This window comes from Vollenhovia emeryi, unplaced genomic scaffold, assembly GCF_000949405.1.
Source record: "Vollenhovia emeryi isolate VEMERY1.0 unplaced genomic scaffold, V.emery_V1.0 DF939125.1, whole genome shotgun sequence".
NCBI lineage: Eukaryota > Metazoa > Arthropoda > Insecta > Hymenoptera > Formicidae > Vollenhovia > Vollenhovia emeryi.
Genome location: NW_011967241.1, coordinates 3,455,894 through 3,476,607, shown reverse-complemented (window position 1 = coordinate 3,476,607; position 20,714 = coordinate 3,455,894). Strand labels below are relative to the sequence as shown.

General features: G+C 43.5%; 3 protein-coding genes across 7 annotated transcripts in view; 1 reads left to right on the top strand and 2 right to left on the bottom strand.

Annotated features, from left to right (window-relative positions):
• LOC105569282 overlaps positions 1–5,325 on the bottom strand; it is an 8,877-nt gene extending 3,552 nt beyond the window's left edge. The window contains exons 1-3 of one of the 5 annotated variants that reach the window (XM_012025631.1): positions 4,975–5,325; positions 473–545; positions 242–403 (exon numbers count right to left, since the gene is read on the bottom strand). In XM_012025631.1, the coding sequence (XP_011881021.1) occupies positions 242–403; positions 473–544 (234 nt within the window). In that variant the 5' untranslated portion in view covers position 545; positions 4,975–5,325. Of the gene's footprint in view, positions 1–241; positions 404–472; positions 546–875; positions 946–1,038; positions 1,061–1,799; positions 2,155–4,974 lie in introns of those variants that run through there. The other 4 variants (XM_012025630.1, XM_012025627.1, XM_012025632.1 and 1 more) reach the window with 4 other exon arrangements.
• A 703-nt stretch (positions 5,326–6,028) lies between these two features.
• Positions 6,029–12,026, top strand: LOC105569308. Its single transcript, XM_012025663.1, has 3 exons — positions 6,029–7,975; positions 8,081–8,347; positions 8,506–12,026. The coding sequence occupies exons 1-3, from the start codon at positions 7,816–7,818 to the stop codon at positions 12,024–12,026; spliced, it is 3,948 nt and encodes a 1,315-aa protein (XP_011881053.1). The 5' UTR covers positions 6,029–7,815.
• Positions 12,027–12,458: 432 nt separating this feature from the next.
• Positions 12,459–18,010, bottom strand: LOC105569278 (protein yellow-like). Its single transcript, XM_012025623.1, has 5 exons — positions 17,505–18,010; positions 15,676–15,833; positions 14,919–15,236; positions 14,425–14,674; positions 12,459–13,806 (listed from the first exon to the last, which is right to left on the bottom strand). The coding sequence occupies exons 1-5, from the start codon at positions 17,701–17,703 to the stop codon at positions 12,866–12,868; spliced, it is 1,866 nt and encodes a 621-aa protein (XP_011881013.1). The 5' UTR covers positions 17,704–18,010; the 3' UTR covers positions 12,459–12,865.
• Between the last annotated feature and the right edge of the window lie 2,704 nt (positions 18,011–20,714).

The window sequence follows — 20,714 nt, the reverse complement described above, 5'->3', positions numbered from 1 at the left end:
GGCCCTATTCTACATAATTACCTTTACTTCTTTTAAATTGCTTTTAATTTTACAGATTTTTCACAGAATCTGGAATCTCGTACAAAAACGCTTTGCACTTACAAGTTTTAAACATTTAGCGATTTTACATCTGTTTGATATAATATTTCTAGACCTTTTTTGTGTGGTTCCATTAATTTCATTATTCTCCTCATTATTTGCCTGCGATATTGTTGCGCAGAGGTAAAAATCTTTTCCTTACCCTTAGAGCGCCGATTATGAGCAGCGTAGAAATCAGAATGGTCATGCAGAGGTTGATCGCGAAGATGATCTTCACGGCCGTCTTGTCTAGGATGTCGATAATTATCGTTTTCCATTCTACGTTCGCAGTGAAGATCAGGATCAGAGAAATCACGGCTAGCACCTGCACAAAGCGGATTTGCCAAGTAATTGAATGACCAACTGCGAAAATACAAAACTACTGTACACTTACGATACCGCATACTCCGCTGAAGATTGTTCCCGTTTTTAGGGAACAGCATCTGCAACAGGTCCTCAGCTGCATTCTAAAATTAAAACAAACGATTCCACTCTTTTATCAAATTAACAAACTAGATATGGCAAATATGTGTTATTTATTATCACATAAATGACAATATCTATTTTGATAACGAATCATATTTATTTCCGTTATTAATTTTAACTAGGATAGTTGAAAACTGTTTAATCATGCGCGAGCATTTTGAAGAACTTTATGAAATTTTACTAGTAAATTGTATGGTAAAGTTTCAGAAAACCGTCATTGTTCAAAATGCCACGTTGTTCCACGATTACATGATTTTCACAGGGTAGATTTTAAAAGACAATTCTCTCTCCGTGTACTATAAGACTGTTACCTTCGAGCGGAAAAGCGAGGCAAAAGTTCCGCCATGTCTTGCTAGGTGAATGAAGTAGTACAACATGTGCATCGGTCAGTCAGTGACACGCATGCCCTTAAGCCTCACGTTTCAGCCCGAAGGTAGCAGTGTAGTAATGTATAGAAATCTGTGGCGGGCTCACACTCTCCGCTCGAGGATGTGGCTATCTCTCGTCGCCGGATATCGGATCTCTGGGTGTTGGAGAAGTAATAATAAACGCCGGAAGGAAGGTCAGCGCGCGACGGCGGGCACACGCGACTCGTTTAAGTGTCTAAAATAGACGTGAGCGCGCGCGGCACATGCCAATGACCCAAATTTCCCTTATTCCCGAATCAGCCTCGCGCACGATGTCGCGATAACATCGCGGCGAGAGGATGGTTCGTCCCGTCGCATCACCGCCCAATATTCCGTAACTCGGCTATCACGTCATCGTTTGCGAACGGTGGGTGAGGTGCGGGTGTGGCGGATATGCGATGGAATTATGCAAAGCGGATCTTCTTCGGATCTATTTCGATCGAGACAGTCGCGAAAGGAGCCCGTACCAAAACCGGAGTTTTTCTTACTCCCTTCATTCGACATTTCGAAGAAAAAGACATCTTTTAGACACGCATGTTCTCTGGGTAATGATTGGAGAGCGCGAAATCTCGGTCCCGACGTCTTAATTGTTTTTGGATTTGCTTTTCAGTAATCGTTGTAGTTTTAGTAGTGTGCACTGAACAAAAGGATAACCCAATTCAATCTCTGCGTTTGCCAGGTACCGTGCAACAAATTCGAGAATATGAGATAAACGATACTTTTCACGCGTGTATAACACCAATAGTTAGAAAGGTTAACAACGACTTAAGACACACGATATATGAAACATGAGCGAGAAAAGACCGCGTGATATTTAAAATTGTATACCGTAGGGCGATTTCGTCTCCCATTTTTGTCCACACGAACATCGGTAGGTTCGGCTCGAAGGGACTCTCCGACATTCTCTATCTTCGTACTGAGGCCGCGGCCACGGAGGAGCGAGACCGCGGAATCGCGTTATACACGCAGCCGTGGCCGACCAAGTTCTCGCTCGAGGTCTCTACCGATCCTCATAAGGAAACGCGTCTCATGGTCCCGCGCCGTTTACTTGGCGTAAAAAGGCCGCGCCACATCGCCGTCGAATGATGACCGGCCGATTAAGATTACCTTGGCGGTTCACGGTAAATCGTCGGCTGTACTTGACCGACACTCGTGAGCGTCAGACATTAAGAGACCTCGATACCAGCCTTCTCGATTCTGAAGGAGGAAACGTTGAGGAACGTTTCTTGTATCTTTTCGTGAGGTGGTCTCTTTGAAAGCTTCCAAGGTAAATTTATTAAGCGGCGTGAAGACTCGGGCGTTGGAAATGAAAAATACGGAACAATTAAATGACACGGTTAGTTAGCGGCGTAGAGTCGTTCTCTCGGGCCGATCGACGGGGAATTTCTGGCGCATTTTCCAAGTCTAGCTTTCGGGTCCCGTTAACGAATAGCTCAATGTTTTGCATGAAATCTCGCACTTTGGATGTATTTATAATCGGCGATGACGGACGTGTTGCACCATTGACCTTCGATTGGAAAAGATACAATCTCGATGAGAAATCGAGATGGCGGGTCTGTCAGAGAAACGATCGTCAGAAATGACGAGGTGCGGCGATAAATCACTTTGGATGACGAAGATCGTATAAATTACGGTTGTAATACAATTTGTTTTTCGCTACCGTAGAGCTAATCGTGATATGTGCTAAAAATATTTGCTGCCATAACCATAAGTTTCTACACCACAGCAAACGGAAATTTTTTCTGTGGGTGTAGTAGCACAATATATTGGCACAATATTGGGAGATAATTCAAATCTAGCATTCCCAATATTGGTCCAATATTATAAGACGGACGCCTTCTCTAGTTTAACCAACATGTCTATTTAGCAATATTGCTTTAATATTGTATGAATATTCTTATTGCATTGTTAAACATTGTTAAATATTGCCAATACACTTGCAATATAAATTTGATATTATGTAATTATTATCGTGCAACATTTACATTTAATCCATGGCCAATATTGGCTTTACGTTGGCTTACAATATCGGTCAAAGCATTTCTAATATAACCAACATTGGACCAAGTTGATGTTTAGCCAATGCACTGTGCTACCAGGGTAGCTGTCCAGTTTTCACAACTAATTGTAAGATTTAATAGACAAGACTGCTGCACGGAGGCGCATCCCGGAAGAGTGCACCATGCGCCGCTGAAACGCGCGATTCTATCCGGCTTGCGCAAAAAGTGATTGCGTCACCGCACAAGAGATCACTGTGAGGCTCGGGGATCATTTTCCTAAAGAGAGCTCGTGCAGTCCGAGCTCTCGCGATAAAACGAGTGTTACGCGATTGCGTAATCGTTTCCGAAGGCATTGATTATATTAACGACGCGGGTATATCAGTTACGAAAGTAGAAAACGCACGTGTTTACATAAAATTATGAGCCAATAATGAATTCACGGTTAATAATAAATTGAGCCGCGTTGCGAATCAAGTATCGACTTATTTCTGTCTACGAAGATTAGCAAAGTATTGTGTGGTCGGCAGATGCGACGCCTAACGACGCAGGCGCTCATCTGCGCTTTCAAGCGCGAAGCACGCGGTCGAATGTTTTTATCGCGCTCGGAATTTACGAATATTACGCGGCGAAGATAACGAAAGGGAAAAGAACTCGTTGCACGCGTGCGATTGACGTTAAATTTAGGCGGTGAGTAAGCTACGCGCAAAAAAGACGCCGCGTTTAAAAATACGCGATACTACTCGATCGGTCCGCTGAATGGGCCAATATCGGTTTTCTTGACCCAGATACGGCGATTAATCAGCGAGAGGAATGGAAAGGGAGATATTTCGCGTGCCCTCTCCGTTCGATAGTCAATTAATGTAAGAAGAAGGGGTGCGGTCTGTTTCAAGGGAAGCAAAAGAACGCGGAAGATCGATGTTGTACGACGAGCAAAATTAGGTCGCCTCGAAGACCCTGATCGATCGATCGTTCGTACAAAGGGCAAAGGGAGAGATGAATTGATTTCAGTTTCGCGATCTCGGTGTTGCGCGATCGAGCATGTTTTTACACGTAAGCTTTTATCATTTGAATTTCAACTATTGGAAAACTTCCAACGAGTATCGTCAGTCAGAAATTTATAAAATCGTGTTTTGTATTAAGCAAAACAGTACCGAGTAAATAGGTGCATTCGGCACTAAAACTGCTCATTGAGAAGCTGAGTAGCGATAGAATGTGATTGATTCGTGACTTTGGATCCAATTATGTCGATTCGGTGCGACCAGACATAAAAACATCTTTACGGGTATAACAGCAGGTCGATCTTACAAGCTTCGTCGCATTGATCGCATTGATTGCGTTTATCAGCCGTCGCGATTCCGAAAACGCAAGGTCAATATTTACGCGGGGAATGCCAGTGTCGAGTAATTTCCACGCATGAAAACGCACCGTCGTGGCAATCGTTATTCACGAGGCACATCTAAAAATAAGATACGCGCGATTTTGCCATGCAAAATTTTATAACTCAGTCACGATCAACGGTGCGCGGCCTTCCTTTACCTCTTACGTTAGAACGCAGTTTCTTGTGCCTTACGATTTTGACGAAATGTCCTCCTCGGTATTTCGAAGCATCTTTTCTCGCTTTTACTACCTAGAATGGCGATGCGCGATAAATTACGTCATCGACGTAATTGCGTCAAAGCAATAATTTTTAACGATTTGCAGAAGCAGCGAGATCGAGCATTAGAATGAAAATTGCAGCCCGACGCAGCGCGATTGACGCGATCGCCGCTGTTAAGGCTGGTCTACAATACATGGAGTAAGCTGGAGTAAGCTGGAGTAAGGAGTAGGAGTAAGGAAATAAATCCATTTTATTTCTTACTCCTACTCCTTACTCCAGCTTACTCCAGCTTACTCCATGTATTGTAGACCAGCCTTTACAGCACCGCGAAGCGCTCCGTGAATGATGAGTTACATCACCATCCGAGCCACCTTGTTTACGCGTGACCGTTGGCGCATTCTGTTACCTTTGTCATCGACAATTTAACGTTCACTTTCAATCGGACCGTTCGATTAAGAGGCAACCCGTCGTTCGTGTCACGACCGTCGATCCGAGCCCGGGTCCAGGGCGCTAAATGTCATCCGACCGCGATCTTGCGCGCACCGTACTCACTTCGTCTCGGGGAGGATTTCTTATCGATGTATCTCCTCTCTTCTCCCTCGGGATCGATCGCGCAGGTGCGCCGTGCGTGCCGCGACTCGGGGAAACCGGACGCGAGACCGCGAGACTTGACGTGACGTGACGCGAGACGCGAACGAGCGGCGCGGAGGAGATCGCACGCAGGTCCAGCGGACGGACGGACGGACGCGCGCGCGCGTTCCGCTCGCAATAGGAGATGACCAGAAACTGTGCCAAGAACAGTGCCGCGGCGGCCGGCCGCGCCAAACCGCGATGTGGCATACACCTACGACGCCGTTATACACCTACATCGGTGGTACCAACACCGTCGCGCGCGGAGAGGTCTACACGCGCGTGTCGATCCGCTACGCGGTGCGCTACCGCGAGGCCTACGCGAGCGTAGCGTGGTATCGCTGCCGCGAGATGTGGTAGAAGAGCAGAGCGAGAGAGATTGCAAGCGCGCACGCTCGATCGTACTTTTTTTAATATAAATCGCTCGCGGAACTTAATCTTCACCTCTGGACTCGCTCCCGAGGGTGAACTTTGCCGCTCGTGCATCGCGTCGAGAAAGTCACAGCGACTTTCCACGCGCGCCTCTCGGAGACTCATCTCGACATGGCCGTCAACTCCGAGAATTCACAAGTTTCACGCGGCTAATTTCCTCACGGGTATGGAAAAAGACGTTTCGCCTCGCCCGCGCCGTCCCGCTCGATCTTCCTCCGAGACAGAGAGAGAGAGGTCATATTCGAATCTTCCGCGCGCGTGGAAACTTTGCGCGCGCCGCTGCCGCGCTGCGCGAAATGGGACGAGAAACTCGCGATATTCGAGTAGGCGCGAGGCAGCTGCGAGGTCGAGAGAGAACACGCTTCTGCGTTTTTAGAAATATATAATGAAATTATCAGACGCCCGCGAGCGCGAATAAAATTGTTTCGCGAAAAGCGTGAAATTGTGACACGAGTGCCCTTTCCAATGTGTTGGCCAACTCTGGTGCGCAATTCACGGGGAATTTACAGAGAACGACGTATATAATTACGTATCTCGCCGTTACGCCACAATGTAATTTCCGCGATAGGTTCTCGAAGAAAGAGTCCAGGACGGAGTCGAGGCACCGCACCAACGTGCTCGTTAGTTTGCGCACGTCGGGCGACCTCGAGATAACATCGCGATGAACCGACTGACATTGCCGCTACGTTTGCGCGCATAGGTAATGAGTGGTTTTACACGCGAGGACGACGATTCCGTATCGCTGAAACAAGAGCATTCGCTCGATTCGCTCCGGCAACTCCCGAGCAAAGAGATTGTCCTCGTACGTATACGCCAGCCGCTCATAATTATTCCAACGACTTGAAGAGATAGAGAGTTACATCCGGGAAAAGTGATGTTTATCGATGAAAACTATTTCGCATGATAAGACTACGAGAAGACAAGATTAGACTACGAGATAAAAAAAAAGATTATTCAAATTAATCTTATTGCTTTCTAAACTTTTTCCACTTGTCCAACTAATTTCATCATTGTTTCTGCTGATATTGTTTTCTATACCTCTTGCAATTTCTTCCATATGTTTTCTTTGTTTGTAGGAAACATCGATTTCCAACAAATCAAATAGTAATGTAATATCAATTTAAGGATAATGGAAGATAAACGTTGCAACGTTTAGGGATCAAGAATAATAATTGCAATAATTAGGTCCAGCCTGGACCGATTTATTCTTCATCATATTTCGTCTAAAATTCTGAAACTTTATGTATAAACTATTTAAAAAAATTAATAAGTATTATTTTAGAAAGCGTATCTTGGAGGAAAACGGAGAGAATGGCAAGTTAAAGGTTGCTATTACAGTCAAAAGTGCGACAAATTTTCTCGACAGTCTGCGACATGCCAGACTGCATTGAAATGCAGAAGCGTCAAACCAGTTGCAGAGTTTCAGGGATAAGCTGTCTTACTGTCCAAATGTGTGCCACGAATATTCCTTTCTCCGTTTCTTATTTCCTTGTTTCTTTAAATGAAACTTTTCATATATAATTTTAAAGCGTTAATCCAACTGGAAAAATCTCCAAAGTTTCAAGTCAATATTGTGTTCTCGGTGCAGTTGCGAAACGGTTATACTAAAGAAAACGAAACATCGGGATTTTACATCGATGGCAGGCGAACGTGCAGTTGTTCTGTCTACTTAACCTGTCAGGTTTTATTTATTATAAAAATTATCTGTTTAATGAAGAAAATTAAAAATTAAAAAGTTCAAGTTGAGAATGATTTTAAGGACGAAAGATACGCTCGAGGTCGAATTAGTTTTGGAGTTCCGGCTACGCGATGTTTGGCTTTGTGTCTCTTGAGCTGCAAATATTATCCATAAATGTCTTGGGCCTGGTAAGTGTCTCAACAGTGTATGTGATTTGCGGCAGCACCTCGTACAATTACCACAGAGTTGGACAATTCTTTTACAATCTAATAATTCGTGAATCGTAAAGAGGTTAATTTAAATGCGCACACTTTTAAATTATATCCGTTGTGATGCAAGCTTGTCAATTACTCAAGACTTTTACATACATGTCGATCACCCAAATTATCTCGGTTGCTCTTACATAATTACGATATAAATTTTACATCATTATTGATTGCACTAATGAATAAATTGTAAATAAAGCTTTGTGCGAAATATAAATCGGAAGAATGTGACGTACGCGTAATGACACTTTTTGCAAGTATGTTGCATCATTTTGTCAAGGCCGGCAGCACTTTGAACTGGAGCTGGCTCAAGTGGGATCGGCAGCTGGAGAAGATCTCGAACTTCTCGGTTTCGCAATCCGACGAATCAGACGTGGCGAATATCGACTGGCTCAAGACGAGTTAGCATCCCGTCTTACACATAAAGTGTCTTCGGGATAAAGACGCTTTTTGTATCGTGTCGGTGTGATTTAAAAATGCGTCTTGTCATAGAAGCTACAGCTAAGGATGCAAAATTTTCTCAGTTCTGTCGTGGATCGTCGTCGCCCGGTTTGTCATCGATCGCATCTCGCTCCTCGCGTACGTGGCTAATATCTACACGATATTGGCGCGAAATCGGCAGAACCTGCTCCTACTTTGGATGGTGCTCAGTCTTTTCAAAAATATCGCTTTGGAGATCACCGTGATTGTCATTACCTTCCTGCTGTGGCACAAGGGAAATATCTCGACGTCGCTCCTCGTTAAGTTCATCGCAGAGAAAACGATATGGCTAGGTAAATGAGTGAAAGTAGACTTGGTAGTCGCAGGGAGGTACGCGGAGAGAAATTATCTTATAAAATTTATCCTGAAAGTTATGTGCTCGTGGGAATCGCGTGATTTTCGGGATGGATTTTAAGAGAAAATTCTCTCCGTGTACGCAATTGTAGCGCAGACAGGGGATGCCTTACTTACGCTTACCGAGTTCTTTGCGAAATTGCGTTGATCGTTGCAGCTTTCTCGAGTTGCAAGTGGTGCACGACTTTGAAATGGTACACGCAGCTGCAAAGGATGGCGAAGATCCGTCACTTCGCAATAATCGCGCGGACAAGTATCGCGAGTTTCGTCCCCGGCAGAGCTGGTCATTCTTTGGACGACGAGTGTCTCGGCGTAGCGATAAGCAGACGGGGCAAGTACGCGAGTCTGGTGTATCTAGGCAGGCTGTCCGAGCAATTGGCCAGCAGAGCGAACGCCAAATCCTTAACGAGTCTAGTCACCGAAGACACAAAGGACGACGCGAATGATGACAATTCCGACGCTAACGACTTGAGCGTGGCTGAGAAATCGATGAGGATGTTGAACGTGACCGCGGAGGATGTGATGGACGCGCGTGCCAGGATACAGGAGCGATCCTACTGGGACGAGCAGGACGCGATTACGAAGACACCTGAAGCGTTAGAAGTGGCGCAGTTTCCTTTGGAAAAGGACGACGAAGGAATGATCGATAAATCGACAACTGTGGATCGCGCTTCAAGGAAAGAAGACATTATGGGAAGTCCTGAGATGAAGAACGAAGAGGGGAAGAAGAAACTGGTGTTGCCTAGGAACCAGGAACATATCGCGTTGACAAAAAGTAACGACGTCACGTCTGACAAAATGGACAATCGGGCGAAATCAACGGAATCTCGTGTGGCACCGAAGAAGAAGAGAGGAAAAGAGGAAGAAGGGGTCGCAAAGATTGTACAGTGTCCCTCGTTCCAGAGTGCGAGGAACACGGAGGCTAAGCCATGTGCCTCCCTCGTGAGAAAATTGGAAGCGAGGCTCTACCCTATTCCCGCAAGCCAAAGGGAGAAGTGGACCGACCGAGTTGATGGAAGAAGGCACCAATTAACGCCAACTGATTCGGGCGCGAGTAAGAAAGAACGTTATAAAAACTCGAAAACATCATGCGCGTGTCATCGTGCCTTGCGCAACAGTTGGAAAAAGCACACGCAATCAATCGGTAACGGTGGCAAGAACGTTGATGTTAATGGAAAAGAATTTCGGATTTCTATTGTCATACCTATTGTCAATATGCAGAGAAGCAAGCTTGACAAAACTGCGTTCAAATATTCAGAAACGTACCGTTTGAAGAAGCAGATCGAAAACTTGGAGGAATCTCGCAGGAAACGGTCCTGGGAAAGCAGGTCTTTGGCCCAAACTGCACGCCCCTCGGGATATGCGAGGAACGTTATCGATGCGTCTGATAAATTGTCCACTGTAAATTGCCGAAGAAACGTTCAGGCTGAAATTCGCGATGAATCGAAGACGACGAGCGACTCTTTGAGCGAGCGATACGGATTGAAACACAAGCAGCTGCGAAGTAGACGATCGGCCGACTTGCGCTCCGTCTACAATGTGGCGTCATTTAGAGAAAAGAATTACGCGGAGGCGCGCGAGACCAAGACGAAAACTTCAGAGATATGTAATAATTTCACGTCGACGAATAATGGAGGGACGAGAGCGAGAAGGAGTCGCAAACTGTCGATCGAGGAAGGCGAAGCGATGAGAGCTTATAACGAGCTTACTTTGTCGGAGGCTAAGAGAGAGCTGGAAGTGAGAGAGGAACGCGACTCGTCGTTGAATTACGGACGATTGACGGAGGAGTCTGAGGTGGTAGAGATGAAAGTTTCAAAAACTTGTAACGATCCCACCTTGCCGGAAGATAAAGAGGAGACGAAGCATAATTTGTCGCCGAGTTCCCAGCGATCGGTTGATGAACGAAGCGCTACGAGAGCTCGTAACGAGCTCACACGGTCGGGAAGCGAGAGAGAGCCGCGCGCTGAGAGAAAAGGCGATTTATCGAGAGACGAAACGCCATCGGAATGCGAAGAACATGTCGAGACGAGCGTCTCTAATCGTCTTTCAATAGATAGCTATTACGAGAATATCACGAGCCCCGTCATACATCGGAACGCGAACCGCGGCTCCAGTCCAAGTGATCGTTGTGCAAGACACATTGCCGTGCACAATATGTCGCTGAATCTCAGGGAGATGACGAGAAACATCGAGTGCACCGCTCATCCGCGGGGCATTGTGCTAACCAACAAGAATCTGCACGGGCGATTCTTGGAGAAGGACAGATCTCGTGAAAGTCAACAGCGCGACATTGTAGACGACAACACAGTCAGCACGTTGCACAGCGCTTTCTTCTTCAAGCCTGAGATCATCACGCGGGCCTTCCGGCGCGCTCAGGCCAGGCTCGACGAGTCTTTCCCGAGTTTCTCGACGTTCCGCCGGGAGAGCACGGAGTTCGCCTGTCGGATAAACAACGAGATGGGAAATGATCGAAACACCCTTGCAGACTCAGTGTTCTCCAACGCGAATGACAATCGCGATACCAGAGGCGAACGCGGCCACGATCTGTGCATAATATTCGTCGGTCGAGAACGGATACCGAGCGAATCGGAAACCGTGATCGCGGAGGATCCTGTCGGATCCCAGGTGAACGCGCGTTCCAGCATCGAAAGTACCTCGATGAACATTTTGATATTCGACCAAGATTGCGATCGCACGGAGAGCGCGATCGATTTGCCAGCTCGATTGATCACCGGTGTACCAAGGGACGATATTGAGACGTCGGAGAGAGGTATGCGCGATGTTGCGTCGCCGAACCAAGAGAACGTAAGTAACGTCAGTGTATATAACAATTCTCAATCTCGAGAATCTAATGCGGATGCTATAAATCTCGATGAGGAAAACAATAAACGTAATAATGCGTATGTTGCCGACGATACGGTCCATGAAATTGAGCGCACTTTGAATTCAAATGATAATTGTCCGGCTAACGTTACATCGTATGGTTCGTTAGAAAAATTACATCACTCGAGGGACGAAAACGCAATCGATATTCATTCTAAAAACGAGAATAATTCATCTCTCAAGAGCACTTGTAACGATACAACTTTACAATTGTCTGATAATAACAATAATTTTGATAAAACGGAGAAAAGTATGTTTAATCGTGCTTTTAAGAATTCTTCAAAATTGTCCGTCCCCGGGCCATCGTTGTTTATTAAATCAGATAATCATGCATTAAGATCGTGTGACGAAGAGCTTGAAAAATTGACGCAACTTTCAGACAGCGCGACTTCATTGAACGATCAAAGAAAAGAATCAATATCGAATTTAAAAACTACGAATTGTGATACAATTTCGCAGTTTCGGAATGTCGAATCTTTAAAATTAGAAACCACGATACGAGACGGTGCGAGGAGCACAAACGAAAGTAGAGAGGTTTACGAAGAAACGAGCCAATTTTTAGCGGAAAAAATTTTCAAAATGCATTCGGACGATAACCTCCAGCGGGACGATAGTTTTTATTGCACGTACGAGAGAAATGATGATCCAGGAACACCGGTTTCGTTGGAAGACGGCAGTTTGATGGAAGAGTTTCTCAGCGATCCCATACCGCACTTCAACTCTTCTTGCTCTTAAGTAAAAACACAATTCTCGGCAACAGAAATTGCGCGTGTTGTTAACTTGTAACGTAAATATTTCGTCTCTAAACAAAATTTAATGTAGACATATCGTAAAGTGTATCACCTGTTCAACAATTGATCTGTACAAGAGAAAGATAAGATAGCAAATGTCATAAACTTGGTTAATTATCAATTTCCATTATTAAATTACAAATACAAGTTTTATTACTGTGCAATAGAAAGATATTACGATGCAACTCTGAATTGGCAAAGTTACTATTACGAAACGTCATTATTATCATTTTAGGAAAAATGTACGTCTTCAATTTCCGATATAAGTATTAATGATATTTGTAGTTGGTGATCGATCTTGACATCTCTTCTCGCCGTACGTGCAAGGTAATATTTGAGCAGTCGTCACAAATTAATAGAAATGTCACACGCGATATTTTACTTTTATCAGACATAATTTTATATATCTAGTAAAAGAGTTTGATACAAATACAGTTATGTATGTACAAAATAGATTTATGCTAAAAATTATATATATATAAAATTGTCTAATCATTGGTAACTCGGAAGACTTGCACTGCTTATAGTAGTAGGAATATTGAAATAACGTGCTTGTGCTAAACAAGCAGTTTACAATCATATTGTATACAGTTTACAATCGGCGGTAATCAGGAATGCAATAAATAAACGGAATAACTTAAGAAAAGAAGGTCTCTCTGAACAATTTGATGTTTAATGCGCTGGAGACTTCGATGCTTAGATTTTAAAATAAGAGACATTTCGATGCCGAGAAATCCAATTAGAGAGAATGAATTTAACATGAGGTGTGTGATTAGAATTTTCTCAGCAAGTATCGTCGAGGCCCGGGTCCGAGTCAGGAACTACGTAATTAGGATCGCAGACGGTATCCCTGACAGCCTCCTTAACGTTCGCCTTGAACACTCTGTAGTTAATACTCCCGCTATTCAGGGTCCCGTATAAATACATGGGCAGTCGGTTTGAGAGCAGCCACACACTTTGATCCGGTTCGTGGTCCACTTTAATGTCGTTCGGAAACACCAAGGACTCGTTGCTAGTCCCAATCACCCCCAGATTCTGCGGGATGTGCTCCTTCCTGGTGTCCCAGCACCACACGGAATCCCTGGTGACCATGTTGAAGAACATGACGCCGTTCTTGTCGATGGCGGACCCCGAAGAATGGCCATAGTCCTTGGCCCTGGGTTTCCCGACGGGCATGAACTTCTCCGTGTTGTATTCCGCGAGTCGCTGGTCGTTGAAGACCGACGCGGACACGGCGAACTCCCGGAAGCTGGACATCGGATGGAAGAAGAGCGTTCTGTCGTTGTGAATGTCCACGGGACTGAGCGCCATTCCGAATATTCCGTCGGTCCATTGGAACTTGATACCGTGCAGCTCGTATCTGGCTGCCAGGGGATCGGGATAGAAGAAGTGATGCTCAATTCTGAAGGTGGAGTCCTTGTAGAAGTCGTACACCACAATACCGTATCGCCAGACGTCGGCCAAGTACGCCACTGCGGCGCCGCAGTCGTTGTTTCTGACGTCCACCGCGATGTTGATGTACAGGGAGTCCTGTTTGATCTGCTCGTCCGGCAAGGTATACTTCCTGATGAGAGCGTCGGTGCGTAGATCGAAGATGAGTATGGCGGGCGGGCAGACCTGTTGGGATCTTTTGGCGAGCTCCGTCTTGCCGGAGTCGAGGACCCACAGTCGATCGCACTCGTCCACTTGAACTCGAAAGACTGACGTTAAACTCTCGCAGCTTCCTGGAAGAAGGTGAAACGAACAACAGGTATATCGTAGCGATATACTTTTCTTCAAATTGATTGACTTTTAGAGAGTAAGTTAAATAACAGCTCGATCTTATTCCGCTCAACAGGAAATAGTAAGATAAATTCACTTGTTATCGCGAGACAATTCGCGTGAGAAGCTCTTTTACTCAGTTTCCGCGTTTTCTTGATTGCATGGAAATAAAATTGCAATTTCTTATATTCCCAGACTCTTCGTGCGGATATAATTTACAATCAGTTCTCGCAGAATCTTCCTACACGCCGCGAATCGCTTTCTTATCTTCACCGGAGAACTCATCTGCAAACTGAACCTATATATATTCTTTTTATTTCTATCCCGACGCACCTCCAATTTCTAGTTGAATTTAAATTGACAAAGTAAAAAAAGCTCAACAGGTTCTCACTTCAGTAGTACTGAATATTCATCGTGCGTTTAAAGAACCAAATTTCGAGATTATCTAAAAGGAAAAAATGTAACTGGATTATTGCATACGGTAGTTAATTATCAAGAATAATCTCATACATATTAGGGCCTCGAAATTAGGCTAGAGGAAAACGACAAACAAGTTTTCGGATAATTAGCATGAAGGTAACCTGGTCGATGCCAGTGCCAGTCAGGGTACGGTCTTAATTTCGGGTTCCTCGTCTTGGAATGTCTGGGCACGGTAGCCAAAGTCGCCGGTATGCCGGTCTTCCATTTTGGCAGAGTAATGAAGACTTTATCGCGCCAAACCTCCAGGCCCAGGGGCAAGTTATTCTCCGCGATGTAGTCGCCCTCGAATATAGCATTATCTCGCGCGTCGATACTGTCGAATTCAAAATCAATCGTGGACCACGCGTACACCTGTTAAAAAAACGATAGAATTACACGAAACACCTGTTGCGAAAAGTCACAACGATTATATCTTATTTAAATGCAGCATATAAAGAAGCTTGCGCAAAAATGCTGACAAGTATTGTCCTGGATTTATTACTTCTACATTAGTCGAGCGACTTTCTTCACTTCTGACATTACGGTTTAGAATCACCGGTGTACAGATATTGCCAACTCGGACACTTTCGCCTAAACTTGCAAACAAAAAACGTACTAGTTCCATAGCGGGACCAACGTAGTCGTCTATGATGCGTCCCGGCTCGAAGCCGTCGCCGAAATCATGAAAGTCCAGTTGATTGACCGAGTGAGGATCCGCGCGAAACATGTCGATGGCTCTTCCAACGGGTCTCGAAGGGCCGCTTCGTCCCAGATTCGATGTAGCAACGTGATGCCGCGATCGCGGCGTCGATCCGTAAAGTTTGCCTACGTTCGTGGATACCGTCGATTTTTCCTCCGACGGCTGGTTGTCGCAATTCCGTGGCGAGCCGGCGTGTTCATCATAAGCCGATGAAGAATCTTTGTAATTGATGTTCTAGGAGGCGCGATAAAATTTCACATTATTATTTCAAAAACAATTCTAAGCGAGCTAATAAATGTGAATGACTTAGATCTTCGGTCGTAAATAAGCAGCGAATAATTGTTTTTAGATTTTTTAAATCGAAATTTAAAAGAAAAATCAGTTAAAAATGATAAAAATTAAGGAAGATCAACAGACTCGAAAAATAAAATTAAAACGGAACAACGAATTAGGCAATAGGAGTCGACACAAGACGTTATTTAAACATCATTTGACGTTTTGACAATTATATTTTTATTTGATGTATTAAACTATTCACACATAACGTCCGGCGACTGCTATTTGTTGTTCTTTTTTAAGAATAATTACCGATAAATTTATAATTAATTAAATAATTGAACAATTGACCAGATAACTAATAATTTACAATGAAACGATCTATGTCGCGTCTTACGTGCGTGGAAAAAAAATGTGGAGTGGAAATGGAAGGAGTTAACGGCAATGCGGGTGCCTGAAGATCCCTGGATAGAATATTGGGGCCCGTGTAAGCCGCAAATTTTGGGACAGCCAGTAGTGACATTGACAGCAACCATGGTATCGTGCTCGCCATGCCTGTGAAGCAGAGTTTAGGATGTGCCTTCTGCGTGAGAAAATTTGCATTTTTATGACGCGAAATTGCGTCAAATTATCGCGTTCTATTACAACTGCCGCGAATTACGAGTCATTAAGAGTTACAAGATTGAACGAACGAAAAGGACGAGCGTTTGACGTTCCCAATACGATTAGAAATGCAGTGAGATTTTCGCAGATCCGACGACGGCGGTAATGTTATCTCCTTTATTGAGGTAAGTGGGTCTCTGCGTGCGCGAGGCAACCATCAATATTCGATGGGGGCACCGTGTGCTCGATTAAATGTTAATCATCTGTCAGCATGTGACATACGATGCATAACGTCCGAAAGCGCCGCATTATTCGCTGACACGAATATCGGAGCAAAAGCGATTTGCAATGATGAGTCCGCATCGTTCCTCGCGTTTTTGTATTTTTTTTCCCCCTTACTCACTTCGAGCGGCGTAGTCGGTCCTCTTCGGCGTCTATTAATTTGAGACTCCGGAGGCTCTCCGGGAGGCGACGTTAAACTCGGAGCCTATCGCTCTCGCCCTAACGGTTGCTACTGTCGGCGATGTCTAGCGCGAGGGAGACGAGTGCTCGGGCTGGCACCATGGATGTTACACGACTACCATATTCCACTATCCGGGTCGTAAGTGTGTCTTAGATCCTACGAAAGGAGAGAATGGCGAATCCCTTCTCCCGAAGATGATTTTCCCTCTCGTCTGTATTACGAACTACGGGCTCTAAGTCGCGGTATAGGTCATTGGTGGACGGGTTCATGGGAACTCGCGCATTTGCTCGATTAATGCATCGCGAATGAGGATCGAGGGCACCAAACGAAGGCTCCGCGGCTCCCCTTTTTAATTCCCAGTTTAGCGAAAACCTACGGTAAGCAATTGTACCGATAAATCTTGGTTTCTTACGGCGGTTGCAAGTTTTGATCTGGTTAGGTGTTTCCTCCAGGGGAATTTTAATAACTGTAACTTGTCCTTCGAAAGGAGCAAAGTATGTGAAATAGAAACAGAAACGCATATAGAGAGGAACGTCTCGTAAAAAAAACGGAAGCCATCCTGATGATTGCGCGAGCATTGTCTGGGGAAGGCGGTTTACAGCGCCAGCAAGCACCATAATTGCGTTTTTACGAGGCGACACCGGGCGTTTCTTTTTGTTCACCGCGCTCCCCAGGTGAAACTCGTTTGAATTTTACAACATTGTAACAATACGGATGCTGCGTAATTCAAATGCCCGCGTAGGGCGACGCGCATATTCACGCGAAACGTTGCACGACGCTGTTTTAACGCTCCGCCTCGAGTTTATACCTCGATGAAAATGTTAATGACTTGTTACTTTCCACTTTTAATTCTCGCGATTAGACAAACGCAATTTGCGTAATAAATCAATAAATTGCGATTAAAGTCATCAATATTATTACGAGTGATAATATCTAATTAAGAAATAATAAATATGCCTGGCATATGATGACAAATGTGATCGTGTTGCATAAATATGAAATTCCATATTATTGAATAACTTAAAACTTTTCGTAATTATACGGCATCCATCTTCTTATTTAATTACATTGAATTTAGATGTCAAATTACAAACTCCCAAGTACCTACACGGTTGTGAAGAGGCCGATTATAAATTTCATGCTGACATTTAAGGACTCACGATGTCTGTACGGCAAGTCGTGCTGCCTGCCGTGGTCCCGGAAGTCATAATGATAGTTGAGACTAGATTCATCCCTGGTGTTGCCGAAAGTATAATCAGGGGAGGCGTAGAAATAGCTGGGTCGGCTCGTTCTCCACAACGGTCGGTACGATAACCATCCGCTTCTCTCCACACCGTTGCTCCTCTTCTTTCTCGTCATGGCATGTCTGGAAGTAATGCCGATAATTAAGCTGTCAGAGGAAAGTTGAGACCGTCACGATGCAACGTTTATCCGCCGGATAATCGTATTATGGATTACGAGTGCCGTTTCTTCGGCACGTTGCGTAAACGCAGAAAAAGCGATCCGCAAATACTGTTATGTCAAACACGATTAATCTTGTTGTTCAGATGTGCGTACTCACAAGCATGCGTACGATCTGTTTACTTGGTTGAAATAAGAAAAGAGTAAATGTAATCAGAAAATGCATGAATACTGCATTGAAAGTGAAGATGTCATATATTTTCAACAAGTGTGTAAAATCAGCGTATTAATGAATACATAATATATCATGTACATATATGTGTCTTGCCATTGAAACATTACATCAATTTGTTTATTCTTTAATTATTTTCTACAATTTACGTGGTTTAATTAAGCTTGTTTCGGACACGACATACAAATATAATGCGATTTCAATAATTCAACCGTCAATCGGCGTACACTTTTTTTCTTCAGCGAAAAACGCTGCGATAATTGCGTCAATATGCCACAATAATTTCGCGGTTACGCACACGGAATGTTATTCGATGCAAAAACGCATTCCGTTGACAAAATGATAATTTTTTCCTAAATGCAACAGACGAAAGGGGAAAGTCATAAACCTAGATGTGGTTAAACAATTACATATTTCTTCCAAAATTTCGAGAATTAGACAAGTTACACGGAAGACTAATTTCCAAATTAGAGTGTGCATAAGAATGTTTAAGTAGTTATTCTGGAAAGAAAATTAATCCAACAAAATAATAATATATTTATTATGTTAATAATATTCTTGCTAGAGCATTAATAATTTTCTCTCAAGTTCTAGTCAAAATAAATAATCTGAATTTTAATCAGTATTTTTACTGAAGCGATGGAGGTCTCCTAATTACGCAGATGCCTTCAGCTTTCTAACTGCAATTCTTATTTACAAAAAGTGGATTTCTTTTTTTTTCATTTTATTAATTTTAATTTCTCTTTATAACACACACATACATACATAATTATTTTAATATTTAAAGAACTCAATCTTTTCTTCATTTCTTCCGCTCTCTTTCTCTCTCTCTCTCTCTCTTCACATCGATTCGAGACGAAAGTAGAAGAAATTCAATTCGCATCGCTGAAATATATGGGCAAAGTATACATCAGATTATAGCCGCGTATAAACATGAGTCCGGTGAAGTCTGCGATGCAATTGCGATCATTAGTTCCACACGCGGCGTATGCACTTTTCTTCGATGACGCGACATTTCGCTGCTCAAGCTCACGGCCGTCGCGAAAGGATCGCGCATTCTGCCTCTCCTACTCTGATCGTCCGAGTTAAATACGGGCGCGAATTCACGCTAGCCTGAAATTGTGTAGCTTCGTTCCGATGACTCGTTCGGCAAGCGAAGCGAGACGCTCTTTTCGATTTTAGCATAAATGCCACTTTCCACCGGAGATTAGGAGTACTTTCCGCTTTCGCACTTACTTCCTCCTGCGGCCGGCGCCGAGCATTTCATAAGCCGCATCGATACTTGGACACCGAGACCATAATTAACAATTTGAAAACCGAGGACTCACGAGGGATGTGCACAGTCACGAAAATTCACGCATCGTTTCGCGACAATTATCCCCGATGCGCCGATTATTACTGTCGTAAGTTCATGATGAACGATAAGCGACTGCAAGTATATGTACGAGCGAGGTATTACCGCACTGCCCCTTTTTTTTATAGTCGCACCACAATGTAATTATGCGCAAAAGTCACGTAATTACTTGCAGCACGCGATTACGGAAAGGTGAAGTACCCTGACTAGAGCAACGTGCTGTTGCTTCGACACTCTTGCAACGCGCACTGTATCTCTTCGCCAAACTTTCGTGATATTTATGCCCTTTACCGCACACCCTCTCCGTTTAAGTCTGCACCGTGATTCGTTATTTCCTTCCGATTCAATGCGTCCACTAGTCACCAGCCAAGTGTTGCCGTAACTATCAAAGATAAATTATCCGCACGACCTACAATGGCGAATAATATATCGTAACATATCGTATCGCTTCTGATCAATATGAAAATATCATTTTTCAAAAACAATTAGAATGTTCATGCAATATTATTCCATGTATTTTCTATTACGTCTCAAACATCGTTCGTTACGCACGCATGTTTCGCGAGAAATTTGCAATATACCATGAATTTTTCTAAAAATGCACATTGCTTTACTATTCGAAAGCAAAAACATGAAATTAATTTGTTTTAATCAGCTAAATATAACATGGAAGGAAAGAAAGAGAGAGAATATCTAAAGGCAGTTCGATATTTGACTTTTAATCTTACGCAATCGAAACACTTAAGAAAATATAAATCTCTTGTAAAGTGTTTATTTGGAGAAATAAAATTAACTTTGGCGAAACCAATCTTTGAGTAACAAACTAAATTTCTATTTTATCAGCGACACGCAACTTTTTCCAACGAGAACAGATTTAAGTTGAAATAAACAATTGTACTTTATGCAAGAAATTAACATAATGTACAATACACTTATTTATAAAAATAAGTATAAAATATTATACTATATGTGTACTACACTATTGTGAATGAAGAACGTGAAAAGTGAAATGAATTCATTGCGTATTCATTAAATTGTAACGCAAAAAGTGTATGCGCAGATTGTATCAGATGTGAGATGTTGTACACACATACATGTTAATAAGAACATATTTCGAAACTTTCAGTAGGTATACTAACTTTCTATTGAGGAAATAAATTAAAAATCCCTTAATCCGCGGTTGAGCCATACGATATGGTCTATTGGGTATTTAAAAATACGATACGGTTTACTGTGCATTTAAAACTTATACATTGATGATGGAATTTAAAGTTCACGTTACGTAACGTACTAAATTGATCTGAATATTGCTGTAAACTTGAATATTTTTATTTGTGTCTTTCAGACGAAATATATGCTTAACTAAACCGGATAAACGCGAAA